Source organism: Rhizophagus irregularis, chromosome 7 (genome assembly GCF_026210795.1).
Source record: "Rhizophagus irregularis chromosome 7, complete sequence".
Classification (NCBI taxonomy): Eukaryota; Fungi; Glomeromycota; class Glomeromycetes; order Glomerales; family Glomeraceae; genus Rhizophagus; species Rhizophagus irregularis.
In genome coordinates, this window is record NC_089435.1 from 4,263,137 (window position 1) to 4,278,331 (window position 15,195).

Sequence of the window (15,195 nt, forward strand, 5' to 3'; positions counted from 1 at the left end):
TGCATTGGGTTTTTTTTTTATTAATTATAGTTACTAATATTTTTTTTTCTCTTTAAGGCTTATTTAAATTAAAACAACAATTTCGGGATAATTATTAGTCCCTAATCTGCACCTGATCGGTCCTTATTGAAATCAGCTGTTTATTCGAAAAAATTAAAATTTTAATTTCAATGAGCAAATAAAAATGAAATAATAAATATATACTTAATTTGTTTTATTTTGTAAAAAAAATACACAATTTAATTGTAATTTGTAAAAAAAAAAAATACTAAAATTGTTAGATGCGTCTATTAAAATTTCTTTATTAGTTTAGTAAAATATTTCTTTTCCTTTTGCAATTTTTTTTATAAAAATATTGGTTTATCATATCATTAAATAACAAATTTACATATTTTAACAAAGTTACAAATACAGTATGTCATCTGAGAAAAAATCATGTGACTAAATTTCCGTGATAGTCCGTCAGTCCTAAATCTAACCTTCTTATTTCAAGAAGCATGTGATGCAAAGGAATGAGAAATCCAAGCTAATCAAGAAGAATTATTGTGTTGACGTTACCATATTAGAGGATTCAATAAAAAGACTATGGAGTACTATAAAGGGTGTGGTTTATGGTAATCTTATTAAACTCCTTCCCGGTACTAAACGAGAAAAATCACGCAAGCAGACTCAAAGAGCCAGAAGGATCATTCATGGGATTTTCGAAAAATAGGAATTAATAAAATCAAACGTAGTGTGAAATCTATTTCGTATTATCTGATAGTCAATTCAAACCACCGCCGAAAATCCGATATGGAATTCACTAGCCCCTATAAAAATTTTTTTAGAAAATTGATCATATATCAGAGTTTATCTGGAAAACTAGAAAATGATTATTTATCGGAGTTTTTCCAGAAAATTTTTATAGGGATAATGATCCCTATTCTTTTAACTCTCGTCTCTAATTCTTCAGGTCCAGACAATTCGACGATGACAGTTACAACGAGTCCTGGAAAGATATCGATCCTGGGGCGAGCAGACAAAGCAAAATAAATAAATTCTATTACAATTCTTCCAGTTCTAGTGAAGGATTAGGATGATGAAGAGGAAGAGGAAATAACAAAGTGAATTATTAAAGTGAAGAAAAAAGCCAATAAAATTTTTAGTCGAAACCTTTTATCTTAAAATATTACTTAAGAGTACAAACATGTATTTGAACGTCAGGGTCTCAATTGAATGCCTGTGATACACAAATAGTATTTATAAGACGAGAAATGCTGCATAACGGTACATAGCATGTGCTATTCAATGATCTTACAATAAATAATTTATGGATATTGCACTGGATGAATACTACCATTAATTTAGATGATTCGATATATCTAATATTGTAGACATCTAGAGTAAATATTTATCCTCTTTTTAATCAAAATTGAATGATGATTTAATAGCTATTGATGAAAATATTGGTCAAACAAAATCAGCATTATCCTATATATGACCGTGTAATAATAGAAATCAGGGTACGCTCGTCATGGTTTGTCCGTATGGATGATCATCAGTTGCAGCTGCAGCATCTTCCTTGCTTTTTCTTCTCTTTGTATATGCCAAAACTACTATAGGAAAGTAAGCCTGAATTTAAAATAAAAAAATACATTAAAATGTCTCACTTATAGGACAGAAAAAAATAATTTATGAAAAAAATATATAGTATGTTTAATACGTACCGATAAAAGAATTGAAATAACTGCAATAACGATTAATATATTACATCCACCGTAATAATCATAATTATTATTTGCACATTTCTTTAAAGAGAATGTTTGTTTATATAATGAAATAATAATAATAGTTGCTAAATTTTTCATAATTTCAACAGCTGCTATGAAAAAAGCTATAATAGAATATTTTCTTAACATTTTAGAAGTATTCTAAAATGAAAATTAAATAAAATTAGTAGAGTTTTATTTCAAAAGATATTAGTATTATTACTTATTTAATTACATACTGCAAAAGTTAATACATATAATCCAAAAGTTGCCCCAAGTGTTACAAATCCATAAAGAATGGTTACTGCAATATATCTTCTTCTGTACACTAAATACATTATATTTTTTGTCATTTTAACAATACTTTTTTTTAAAAAAAAATAAAGAGGAAATAAAGTGAAACTACCTGAGATATAAATTGCATTTTCTACAGTTGCATAAGCTCCATATATCTTTTTTTTTTAAAGTATTTTGTTAAAGATGTTCAAACATACAGCTTAAAAAAAAAAGATTGAAACATACAAGCCATAATAACGTTATGATCACAACACCAGATTTTAACGGAATACAGCAACAGCATTCATTTATTTTTGTTAGAGCCATTCTTATTTTGTAAATAATTATGAAAAAATAGATTTTTAAAGGAATAAAGTACCCAACGAACTAATCTTGCTTTGTTTTTTTTTAAAAAAAAAGAAAAAAATAGTTAAATGTGAAAAAGGTAAAACCAAATTATTTAAGAATGGAGAATTGACCATGAATTTCCGGAGGTAACAGTGCAACTTACGAATTTAACCATTTTTAAAATTCATTGATTTAACAAGCGCCTGAACGCAAACGGAAAATTGATAGATGTCAATGAATAACCATTTCTAAAAATCATTTATTTTATTATTTTAACGCAAATGGAAAATTGATAATGATCGGCATGATAATGTCAGCCATAATAAAAATCTAGCCGTGCCTACCCGCCGAAGTGCATGCGTCATCTGACGCACGTGATTGAAGTTTTCATACCTTTTAATTAATTTTAGTTTCTTCCTGCTTACATAAAATAAATAAATAAACCTTTTAATGTTAATTTTACTATTTCTTTGATTTACTACAAGATTAAAAGATCGTAAGTTTCGTTGAAAAAGTTATGATAGGTTGCAAACCAACCGTGCATTAATCTGACAAATTAAATTCTAAGCTTGTGTTCTGTTCTATGCAACTTAATTAGCAAACATTTTCTTCAAATATTTATTCTAATTCTTTAAGTATGGGACATGTGACAAGAAAATCCAGGACATTCTCTACACTTTTGCGTCCGTGAACATTTCAAGATAAAATACGGCCAGAATAAATATAATGCGAAGCACGGAATTATAATTCCTTCTATGCCAGAGCGAGCAGATTTTTTGTAAACTAGATTAGTAGTCTAGAAATCCCAGAAAGAAATTTTTATAAAGAATATATTGAAAAAGTATGTATGTGGGCATTAAAATATACCGATTTTGTTAACTTTTTTCTTTTAAATTAAAAGTAGAGTTTTGTTAACTTGCCCCTGGTTAACCTGGGTTGAATCGCCCCCCCTAAAATTTATATTTTATATCAATCATTTTTTTTGAAATTTTTTTTTTAAAAAAAAAATTATTTGTGTTATTATTCATTTCACTTTATATAGATTTTATTTATTTGGACATTATAGAGCATAATGACCAAGTTTTCTTACATTTTTTGACAATGTCTCACATTTTTGATTGTGACCATAATTTACATTTTTTTTTTTTGAAATTTGGGCAAAATTATATGTTAAATCACCCAGATTAAAAGTATTTATAATTTTAATGTAAAATATTAGAATTATTTTTTTATCTTCATAAACTAGTAATGCATGAAATACGAAAAATTAAGTAGGTATTACTGATTAAAATTAATCCGGACAGATGACAAATCCAATCCGGTTTTAATTTCTCTTTTATTTCTTTATTTGAAAGAGATTTCATTATTTCATTGTGCATTAATATATGATCTTGGGATATACAATAATTCTTTTAACAAATATATATGTGTATACATATCTTTTCACTTCTTTTTAATTATTAAAATGAAATTTATATTATATTGAACAAATATATCAGTATAATTTTTAAATTCTTTGTCCAATACCATTTTAATCCAGCTTTCATTTATTGATATTGTCTCTACTAAAATTATATGTTATTATTAATTTGCACTTTAAGAATTATGTATCAAATATATGTGCGCATTAGTAGACTTTGTAACTAGAATAATATGGTGCGCACAGTCTAAAGCCAACCACATTTTATCACATGACTTCAAAAGAATAGAAGTAACCCAAAAATCAATTATTTTAAATAAACTATCTGTTAAATGATAAATTCATTATCTTTCATATGACAGAACCCTTTACTGGTTAAGTAATCATTAACATTAAATATATAAAATCAATATCAGGTATTTTCATTAATTATATGTCAAATTTGGCCATCATAAAGTGGCCCAAAATTACAAAAATTACATAATTTAAGTCAAAATTTCTCAAACTGCAATAAATCTTAAAAAGTAATCACTCCCCCTATTTTTTCATTACACTGATCGGTATTAAAAGAAAAAAAAATTGTATACAATATCTACATGCAAAATGCAAACAATTAAGAAAAAAAAATACAAATTACTGAAGAAAGTTTGATGATAAAATAATTGATAATTTTGAGGATGATGATATTTGGGATAATTTTGATTTGGAGGAAGCTGTAGATAAAAAATCACACCATCTGTTTTTGATATTATGCGTCAAAATTCTTGTAAAGCATAATTATAAATATGTGTTAACCAATAAAATTCATTTGACATGATATGATTATAAGTCCGAAAATTTGACCACTAAATAAAACATTAGTTAGCTTTAGACTGAGAGCACCATACATCACTAATTTTTGTATTTTACTGAAAATTCTTTTTGTATAAGAATAAATTTGCTAAATGATAAGTAATATTATTTACGTAAAAAAAAATACAGACTGATAGTAAATAAAAAAAAAGACAGGAGACCAAAGGACACGCTAAGAAAGACCCAAGGACATTGGGAGAAGCTAAGAAAGCTAAAAAGTGAACTAAAAAAATATAATAAAAAAATATTGGTAACATAATTTCTGCACCATAACGACTTATATATATTTCCGTACGTATAAATCTGATAATAGAACCAATTAAATTTGCTTAATGGAAGACTCTAGGGTTTAGGATTCTTTCAGAAATTTTTGGAGCATACAAAGTGAAGTATCTTAATATTCGGAATGATTAAAGCATTCTTCATAATTATGATTCTTTAACCATCTTAATTTCTGATGTTCTGATAAATATAGTTCGATTATAATTTATATGTATAAATTCATATAAGTAATTGTCTTAATTAATTAATTATAATAAAAAAATTTCTGCGCGTTTATATAATTTACATTCACAAAATTTACCTCACTTAAAGTAACACCTGACTAATACTTAAACTTCTCATATGATTAAAATTAGCAATAAATATAGTTACGTGAAATGACTGAAAGTTCTGAAGTAAAATTGCAATTTCAACAAGATTTCAATAAATGGATATTGGAGATGCTAAGAATATTATGTTTTACTATGCAATTATTACTTGAAGATTCAAATTGTCAGACTACTTCAAAACTTTGACTTACAATCCACTTAAATTCAATAACTTATAGCATAATTATTCCACTCTGGCTACGTCGGATGCATAACCATAATGACTAATGAATGCGTGAATTCTCATTATAACATATATATATTTGGATACTTGTATCAAACAAATATGTGACAAATTAACAAATTACACGAATTATTCCGAATTAAGTAACGATAAATTTTTTTAGTCGAAGTTAAGAAGAGTAAAAATATGTATTTGAAAGCCAGTAAATCTGTGGTACATGAGTATTTTACTATATATAACCCAGCGGCGTACCAAACCCATTTACCGTACTAGCAAAATTTTTTTAACCCGTTTTTGTCCCTGTCACAATCGACAATTTTATTTAATATGTATCCCGATTTATGTAACACTGCATTTGTACTTCGGTACTTCCAATAGTATAAAAATTTGCCAAATGGTTTTATTAGAAAATTATGCTTCCAACCTTTCCAAAAGCAGAGGTCCGATCCGTATCCATGTCCGTGAATATCGGATAATCCGTAAGCTCATTCACAAATCCGGATTTGTTATCCGTAAAACCCAAATAAATCATAATGAATCTGGATTTACCCGTGATGGATAATTATTTATATATAAAACACATATCGTCCAATCAAGAACTGCCATGAGTCATCTGATAAAAAAAAGAATAGAAATCCGCACATCCGCATATCCATGATTTCTTATCCGTCACCTAAAATTACTCCGCATATCCATGCACGGATCGGACCTCTATGACCAAAAGTGCTTCCAATAGTGCTTCCAATCTTCCAAGAGCGCATCACTGCACTACCTATATACACTACCTATATGACACGTAGATCACGTAACACTTGCATAACTTATGGACTTAAAAAAAAAAAGTATTAAATTTGGTTTGGATGAAAAAGATATTTAACCGAGCGAAATAAGGACTACTGTTTTTGATTGTTATTATGTGTTTGCTAATATACTAGGGAAGAAACCGTTTAAGTATTGAACTCATAAATGCCGTTTTTAATGCATCTGCTTAATTTTTGGGACTGTATTATATTTATTTTCTTTGACACTTTTAATCCCCTGTCGCACTAAGTGTCACTCATGATCACCTTCATACTAATTTTTTAAAATTGCGAGTGATTAGCTGAGTTTATAAATGATCGGGAATCTTCGTTTATTTATTTCCCCGGCCTCATATAGATAGCCGGGAGATTACTAATTTTAGTTTTAAAAGTTAATCTTTAATGAGTGACACGCTCCAGGGGATTACCCATTTATTTCATGAGAAGGGGGACATTAGGGGGTTTTTCCCTTTGGGAAAGAAGCCCTATTATTCCCAACTCCTTATGATACAAATTACTAATTGCCGTTAATGAGCTAAATCTTCAAGAACTGGGGGCAGAAATCCGGCATTGATCGAAATGATCGGCGTATTAACTTTTCAAAAAATTCACATGGGTAATAAATTCAGGATAAATAAATATCAGAAAGTTGATGTCGGTCAATTAACCGGCTAAATAAACGGTTTTACCTAACTTCCGGTATACAGCAGATTATATAACTCGAAGTTTATTAAATATATTGATTAGAAATGTTGATTACATGCTTACTAATAAAGTAAATATCTTATTAATATAATCCGGTTATACTAAGCAGTATTAGCATAGCATCGGTCAAAATAAAGAATAATGCTAGTCGAAATTATTATAATTCTGTCCGAAATTCATTATTGCAACATACATAATTTTATCCGTAAAATTTTTTTTTTAGAATAGCCTGCAAATGCATTTGTTTACGAACAATGAGATTATCAGTCATACCCCTATTTTTATTTTTAACATAAAGACAGTAACGGGGCGCTACAGTAAATCAAACCCCCTATTATAATAAAGAAAATTTTTGCCAAGACATGGTACAAAGTCACGTGACTGTATTAACATAACGTTTATGTATAGATATCTTTGAAAATCATGGTCTGATTATGCCTAAGATCTTTTTTGTGTCACAACTTGGGCCTATATGGTTACCCTTGAATCCCAATCGATGTCTTTATAAATAAATAAATAAATAAATAAATAATTGTCGATCGCTACTACTAAAAGCTTAATTTTTTTCAGCCAATTTGAATTAACGTTTCTTTAAATTCGTCATCGCCGCCGACGAACATGATGAGCGCAAATCTTGATGTCATATATCGTACAAAAATAATAGTTCAAATAGAGCCTTTAAATTGAAAAAATTTTCCTTTTTTCCTAGTTGACATTTTGTTCATCTATAAACAAATTTGTATAATTTTGTATAATTAGTATACCGAATTATTTACTTCAAAAAAAAAATATTTCAATTAACCTGTACGCCAAAGATTTTGTTAAGCGATTGCTTGTAATGAAAAATATACATATATTTATTATTTACTTTTTATTATCGGTTAATTATCCTATCATATTGTTCAAAGGTAATAAACAAACAATTATGTCAAAAAACATTCGTATTTTATTAATGGTTCATTGTCACATGATCACGAATCAATTTAACTAACGAATTTTTTTTTTTTTAGCGAATCATATTATTAAGGAACATTTCTTTTAAAAACAAAACATAATACGGAATTGTAATTTCTCCCTAATTTAAAGAAAATGTCTGAAGGTGGTGTCTTATCAGGGGTTATACCTACTGAATATAGTCCCAGTAATCCTTTAACACTTTTTATTATTCAGGTAATTAAAAGTCAATTTTACTTCTTTAATCACGATAATTTTTGACATTATTAAATTTAATTATTTTAAATAGGTTGTGATCATTATTGCCTTTACGCGTCTCCTTAATATTGTATTATCTCCTTTAAAACAACCACGTGTTATTTCTGAAGTTATTGGTGGGATTATCCTTGGTCCTTCAGTATTTGGCAGAATCCCCGGTTATATGAATACTATATTTCCTGATGCATCTAAACCTCAACTTAATTTAGCTGCAAATGTGGGTTTAGTTCTTTTCTTATTCATTGTTGGAGTTGAAATGAATCCAAAAGCAATCTTGAAAAATGCTAAAGCTGCCATTAGTATTTCTGCTGGTGGTATTAGTCTGTGTTTTGCGTTGGGATCGGCTGTAAGTTATGGATTATACAATAATTTTACCGATAAAACGGAGAAATTTCCGATTTTTTTAATTTTTATTGGTGTAGCGATGTCAATTACCGTAAGTCTTACTTTTTTTCATCTTTTTTTTTTACGTCATTATTCAATTCAATATTTCTTTTTTCTTTATTCTAGGCTTTTCCCGTTCTTGCTCGTATTTTATCAGAACTTCAAGTAATTCGCTCTCCAGTAGGAGTTGCAGCATTAACTGCCAGTGTTAATGATGATGTGACGTCATGGATTTTATTAGCATTGGTCGTCTCTTTGGTCAATTCATCAAATAACTTAACAGCCCTTTATGTCTTTTTACTCTGTATTGGTTGGGTTTTTATTGTGGTCATGATAATTCGTCCAATATTAATTAAACTGATCATTAAAACTGGTAGCAATGAGAATGGACCTACCTTATCCATGACTGTTATTACGTTATCTACTGTACTTGTTTCCGCTTTTGTGACTAGTATAATTGGAGTTCATGCGATTCTTGGTGGCTTCATGATCGGTGTAATTATTCCACATGAAGGTGGATTTGCTGTTGGAATTACGGAAAAAATCGAAGATCTGATCAATGTATTGTTTTTACCTGTCGTATGTAACTTACACCGTTTTAATTTTATATCTTTAATAATATTTTATATTAAATAATTAATTAATGATTTTCATTTTTTTATATCATAGTATTTTGCTCTATCGGGATTAAAAACTCAACTAGGTTTATTGAATGATGGAAAAATTTGGCTTTGGGTTTTTGTAGTAATTTTATGTGCTATGATGGGAAAGATTATTGGATGTGGATCAATGGCAAGATTAAATAAGTATACAATTAGAGAATCCTTGACAATTGGAGTCTTTATGAGTTGTAAAGGGTAAGTAAAATATATTTTATTTATATTTTACAAAATTCAGAATAATGTGCTTTTTATATTCTGATTTCTGATTTCAACTTTAATATTTTTTTTTATAAAGTCTTGTTGAATTGATCATACTTAATATTGGATATGATTCAAAAGTTATTAATGATAAAATATTTGTTGTTATGGTGGTAATGTAAGTAATTTTTTCTTTGTGTATACATCAAACAACAAATATATATATATCATTAACTTCAATCTTCTTTCATTAGGGCTCTTGTTACTACGGTTACAACATCTCCTCTTGCAACTTGGATTTATTCAAACGAATATCAAAAAAAATTGGAAATTAGTAGAAATGAAAAACTTGGTCTTGGTTCTCAAAGTTCTGTTAATAAATTATTACATAAAACCAATTACAGCAAACTTTTAGTTGTATTGAACAAGGTTGAATGGTTACCAGCTATGATGTCCTTAGTACAATTATTACAACCTTTACCTAAATCAACTGTTGTTATAAATAAGAGTGATTTACATGAAGAAGAACTTAGTTTAGCACCAGTTAATTCATCAACTGTGGTGGAACATGGCGGCAATGAACCACTCGTTGTTCATGCGTTAAGAATAGTTGAGCTTAAACAACGTATTTCGGATGTAATGAAATTTAATGAATCTGAAGAAATGACATTACGTGATCCAATAATGAATGTATTTCGTATGTTTGGTCAATTGAATTTTGTAAATATCAAGGCCAACCTTACAGTTGCTCCTTTTCAAAATTTTGCAAGACAAGTCGCGGATAGTGTTAAAGATACAGAATCCGAAATAGTTATTATTCCATGGAATGGTGCAGGTTCTATTGTCGATGATCCTATAAATCCTCTTGGAGTACCCAAAGAACAGAAACTAACTAGTTCGCAAGTTGCTTCTTTTGTTCAAGGAGTTTTTAGTGAAGTTAATGTATGTATTGGCTTCTTAATTGATAGAGGACTTGGAGTAGGAACTAGAAAATTACAAACACCACTCCCAAATGGATTAGACATACATGTTTACTTTCCTTTCTTTGGAGGAATTGATGATAGGGAAGCTTTATCTTTTGTTGTTCGATTATTAAATCACCCAAATGTTACAGCCACAGTAATACGAATAAAGAAAACTAATGAACCTACAGATAATGACGCAACACTAAGTAGGGCTGATCCACTCGTAACTCACTTTAATCCACAAAATGATATTGAACCACAACGACCACCACTCGCACATGAAATGTCAACAACTTCGGATCATGTCCTTAATTCCGGTGTAGAACAAGAATTATCTCGGGAAGCTGATGAATTATTACTATCAGAATATTTCAAAGTAAATACTGGTAAATTAATAGATAATCCTAGGATTAAATTTCGGGAAATTTCTTCTTCAACGCCTTTACAAACAGCTGTTAAACGTGGTGAGGAAATTGTCAAACAAAAAGATCTAATAGTTGTAGGGCGTGGACGTCAAAAAGCAGTTGTAAGTCATCGAGAAGAATTTGCTGAGGTATTAAAGAACTTTGGTCTGAGTTATGGCAATGATACACGGAAATGTTTAGGAGATTTGGCTGAAGCTTTTCTCGTTAGTCAAATTGCATCAAGTTTATGTGTTATACAAGGAATTAAAAGATAGATTATGCAATAATATCATATTCGTATTCTTTTTTACATACCTCTCAAAACAAGTGACATTCACCAGTGATTTTAATAGATCATTGTCTAGTAAATTTCTTCATTTTAATTTTACCTTTAGCGATTTATTTATTGATCTACAGTATGTAAACAAAGGGTATCTACTATAATTTATTTTTTATAAGTGTATATAAAAGTTATTGTTTCCAACAATTCAATTTAGATTGAACATATTGTACAAATATTTATGAGTATGTTTGAAATCGTGTCAAAAATTATCTATGATGATCAAATACAAGATAAACTTGGGAATAAATCAGAATTTCAATTTCAGACTTCCCAAATCTGAAGGTTTGGGCACACTTTGATGCCCCATGTATGTTATTTTGACATATAACTCAACCATGCTAAAAACGTGTCTACACTAATTTAACAGGGTTTAAGGTATAAAACTCTCGGAAGAGTTTGGACTATGACAAAAGATCAGATCATTGTTGATTAGCTCCTTCTGTTATAATTAGCGATTTTGTGTGTTTGTGCGTTGGTGATAGTATGACTGTTTGGGAAAGCATTCGACCACGAAGCAGAATTTATTTCATCATCACTACTAAGATTTTTCCTTTGATCGATCCCATAATAACCAAGTTCCGTTTTGGAATTAGACTTCCAATAAGTAATTAACTTACACAACGATTCTAATGTTGCTAATTTGAGGTTTAAACGTCTCTCGAAAAGCCACCCTAAGGTTGAGAATCTACGTTCGCACGTAGCTGAATTTGGACATATTGAAAGTAAGTGTCACGTTTATCAATATAAGAGCCTGTAATAATTTCTGCATCAACTACTTTACTTTAAAGATCACGAATAATTAGCCTAGTACCATTGCAGAGTCCTGATGGATTCAAATTTCGCAGAAATATAATTGGAACTCTTACTTTTAATTTTAATTCACCAGGAGGAAGGTCAGATGTTTTCAAGAACCTTAAAAATTCAGGTGAATATACTTGAGACTGCTGTTGCTTGATTTGAAGGGGGTGATGGAGAAGCGGTTGATGATGCATGTAAGAAACCTACTTGCTTATTTTTTTAATGAATATATAATACCACAACAGAACCAGCTGCATAGACTACGAGATCTAATGAAGGTTCTGTTGCCATTGAAGTTGATTTTGATGCTGTTAACCCAATTATCATAAAAAAATTATTCTCGTTTTATAGGAATTAATATTACCACGAACGTTCAAAATGTTACGCTCAATACATCAAATAATACTTGGAATAGTCTAAACCTGTAATAATTAATATGTTCATAGTAAAGGTAATGACCAAATAGCCAGAGGAAATACACTATAAAAATGTGCGATATAATTACGATAACATTAATTATTATAGTTCTATCCCACAAGTGGTCACAACCATAAATACAAAATAAAGTATAACCAACGCAGAAATGATTATTTCTTAATACTGCATATAATATGAAATATGAATTCTATTTTATTATCTATTAATATTTAAAGTTGAATAAATATCAAGTGTATGAAATTTTAATTTTACAGTAATTGAGCTTAAAGTAAAAACTAGCCAGTATTTTTTTTGTTCCAGTACCCACCACAGAACTCGGGACTGAAGGGAGCAAATTTTGAGTGTATTAATTAATAGTATCATGGGATCAATGATCAAAGGATCGGAGCATATTATATTTGAATTTAAATTAAATTTTAGAAATCTCAAGGATGATATTTTTTTTACATGAGATTATCGTAAATGGTGTAAATTATTGTTAGAATAATGAATGAAAAAAAATCAGTTCACCCGATGTATTGTTTAAATTTTATTTATTATTTTAAAAAAGAAGTTTGTTATTTATCACCACTGGTGGAGTGGTGGTCAGCACCGGTGTCACATGATTATAATTAACCAATAACTAATTTAAATATTTTATTTAACTTTATGTAATTTTACACGACTAAAAAATTGCGTACATCTTTAATTTTTGAGAACACCCCAGTCAAATAAATAATAATGGACAAAATGAGTGATAAAGAATAAGAAAGAACAATAAAGAACAAAAAGAGTAATAAGAAACAATAGTATGAAATGGTAATGGAAAAAGAACAATAGGAGACGAGATAGCAATGAAAAGAACAGTATGGGATGAAATGATGATGAAAAAGCAATATAGAATGAAATTGTGATATATAGGATGAAATGGTGATTAAGGGAGACGAAATGATAATGATGAAGTGATATAAAACAAAATGGTAATGGAAAAGAACAATAGGAGACGATTCAGACGAAATAGTAATGAAAAGAACAGTATATATGGGATGAAATGATGATGGAAAGCAATATAGAACGAAAGGTGGTAGAAAAAAATGATAGGAGACGAAATGGTAGTTAAAGGAACGGTATAGGTTGAAATGATGACAAAAAAGTGATATAGAGCAAAATGGTGATAGAAATAATGATATAAGACGAAATGGTGGATGAACGAATGATAATGATAAAGTGATATAGAACAAAATTGCGATGAAAAAAAAAAGATAGGATGAAATAGAGATGAAAGATGAAAGAATAATGTGGAACAAAGTGGAGATGGAAAAAGAATGATAGGCAACGAAATAGTGGTGGGAAAAATGATAGGAGATGAAATGGTGATGAAAGGACGAAATGATGATGAAAAAGCGGTGTAGAATGAAATGGTGATAGAAAAAATGATATAGGATGAAATGGAGATGAAAGAATATATGGAATAAAATGGAGATAGAAAAAGAATGATAGGAGATGAAACAGTGATGGAAAAAATGATGAAACAGCATGGCATTATAAGAAAGAAACAAAAAGACATAAAGCCCAAAAAAGAAGTGAACAGCCCAACCAAAAAAAGAAAAAGATAGTTAGTTAAAGAAAATAAATTCCCAATTCCAAAAGACCCAAAATAATTTACCATTTACTAGGATACTGATGCCAAAGTTTTAAAGCCGTTAAAAGGTGGAAAAAACTACTTACAAAAAGTGACGAAGTGGAATGACGAATAAAATGAAAAGAAGGGAGAATAGTTAATATTAATGAAGGAAAAAAGACATACACAACGTTAAGAAATATGTTCAACTTACCAAAAGCTAAGGAAACTAATAAATCTGATGAGTGTACGTGGCAAACAAATGATTGCATATTTTTAATACATTTAATAATCAAAATCAATGAAAGAAAACAAATACGATTAAAAAAAATAAAATAATGCGATAATTGAAAATCAAAAGTATATGAAACACATGCATATATGTAAAAATCAGCACATTTTGAAAAAATTTTATTTCGTTTCACTTCATGTGGGAAGATAAAAATTTTTTTTTATTTCCATATTTGTAACATGTATATCATTTTGAAATAAAGGTAAATAAATAAAAAAAAAATTACCCTATTCATATTTATATACATTACGTCATTTCAATGAACAGATATTGTAATAACTGGGTTAAGCCTCGATATTTTCTAAGAAAGTAAAAAAAAATCAAAATTTCGTAATTAATGGGGGCTTATCGATTAAATAAATTCACGTGTAAAAAAAAATTTTTTTTTTTTCACAATTAATTAAGATTTTCACCAAATTATTCCTTAAACGTATAAGTAGATCGCAAATAAATTTTTTTTTTGAATAATTTTAAAAACTATTTGATCATAAAATAATAATTGCAGCTCATTACGCCTTAATATTTCCTAAGAAGGTAATAAACAATTAAAATTAGTCATTGGAGGCTTATCGATTATTAATTATGTTAAATCAATTAACTTTCTTTTTTTTTGAACACGTAATTGTTTGGCATGTAGACACGTAATAAATTCATTTTCCTAAAAAAAAAAATTATTTTTTTCTTCACGAAAATTTATTTATTATTATTGACAATTAATTATTTTATTTATTATTATTATTTTTTATTTATTTAATTTAATTTTTTTAAATTACTTATTATTGTCAATTAGGATTTTCGCCAAATTTTTCCTTAAATGTATATTATTAAGCCTCAATATTTCCTAAATAATAAACAATTTTTAATGTGGCTGAGATTTTTTTAAATTAGTCGTTGGGGGCTTTTTGATTACCTTTTT

General features: G+C 28.6%; 2 protein-coding genes across 2 annotated transcripts; one reads left to right on the forward strand and one right to left on the reverse strand.

Annotated features, from left to right (window-relative positions):
- Positions 1 to 1,497: 1,497 nt before the first annotated feature.
- Positions 1,498 to 2,351, reverse strand: OCT59_027670 (uncharacterized protein; the record flags this gene model as incomplete). Its single annotated transcript, XM_025332333.2, has 5 exons — positions 1,498 to 1,611; positions 1,707 to 1,910; positions 1,988 to 2,076; positions 2,155 to 2,200; positions 2,271 to 2,351. 5 exons carry the CDS (start codon positions 2,349 to 2,351, stop codon positions 1,498 to 1,500), a joined length of 534 nt encoding a protein of 177 aa, XP_025173397.1.
- Positions 2,352 to 8,072: 5,721 nt separating this feature from the next.
- OCT59_027671 (uncharacterized protein) lies at positions 8,073 to 11,288 on the forward strand (the record flags this gene model as incomplete). Its single annotated transcript, XM_025319603.2, has 6 exons — positions 8,073 to 8,153; positions 8,227 to 8,631; positions 8,706 to 9,158; positions 9,249 to 9,436; positions 9,537 to 9,617; positions 9,694 to 11,288. The coding sequence occupies 6 exons, from the start codon at positions 8,073 to 8,075 to the stop codon at positions 11,081 to 11,083; spliced, it is 2,598 nt and encodes an 865-aa protein (XP_025173395.1). The 3' UTR covers positions 11,084 to 11,288.
- Positions 11,289 to 15,195: the final 3,907 nt, after the last annotated feature.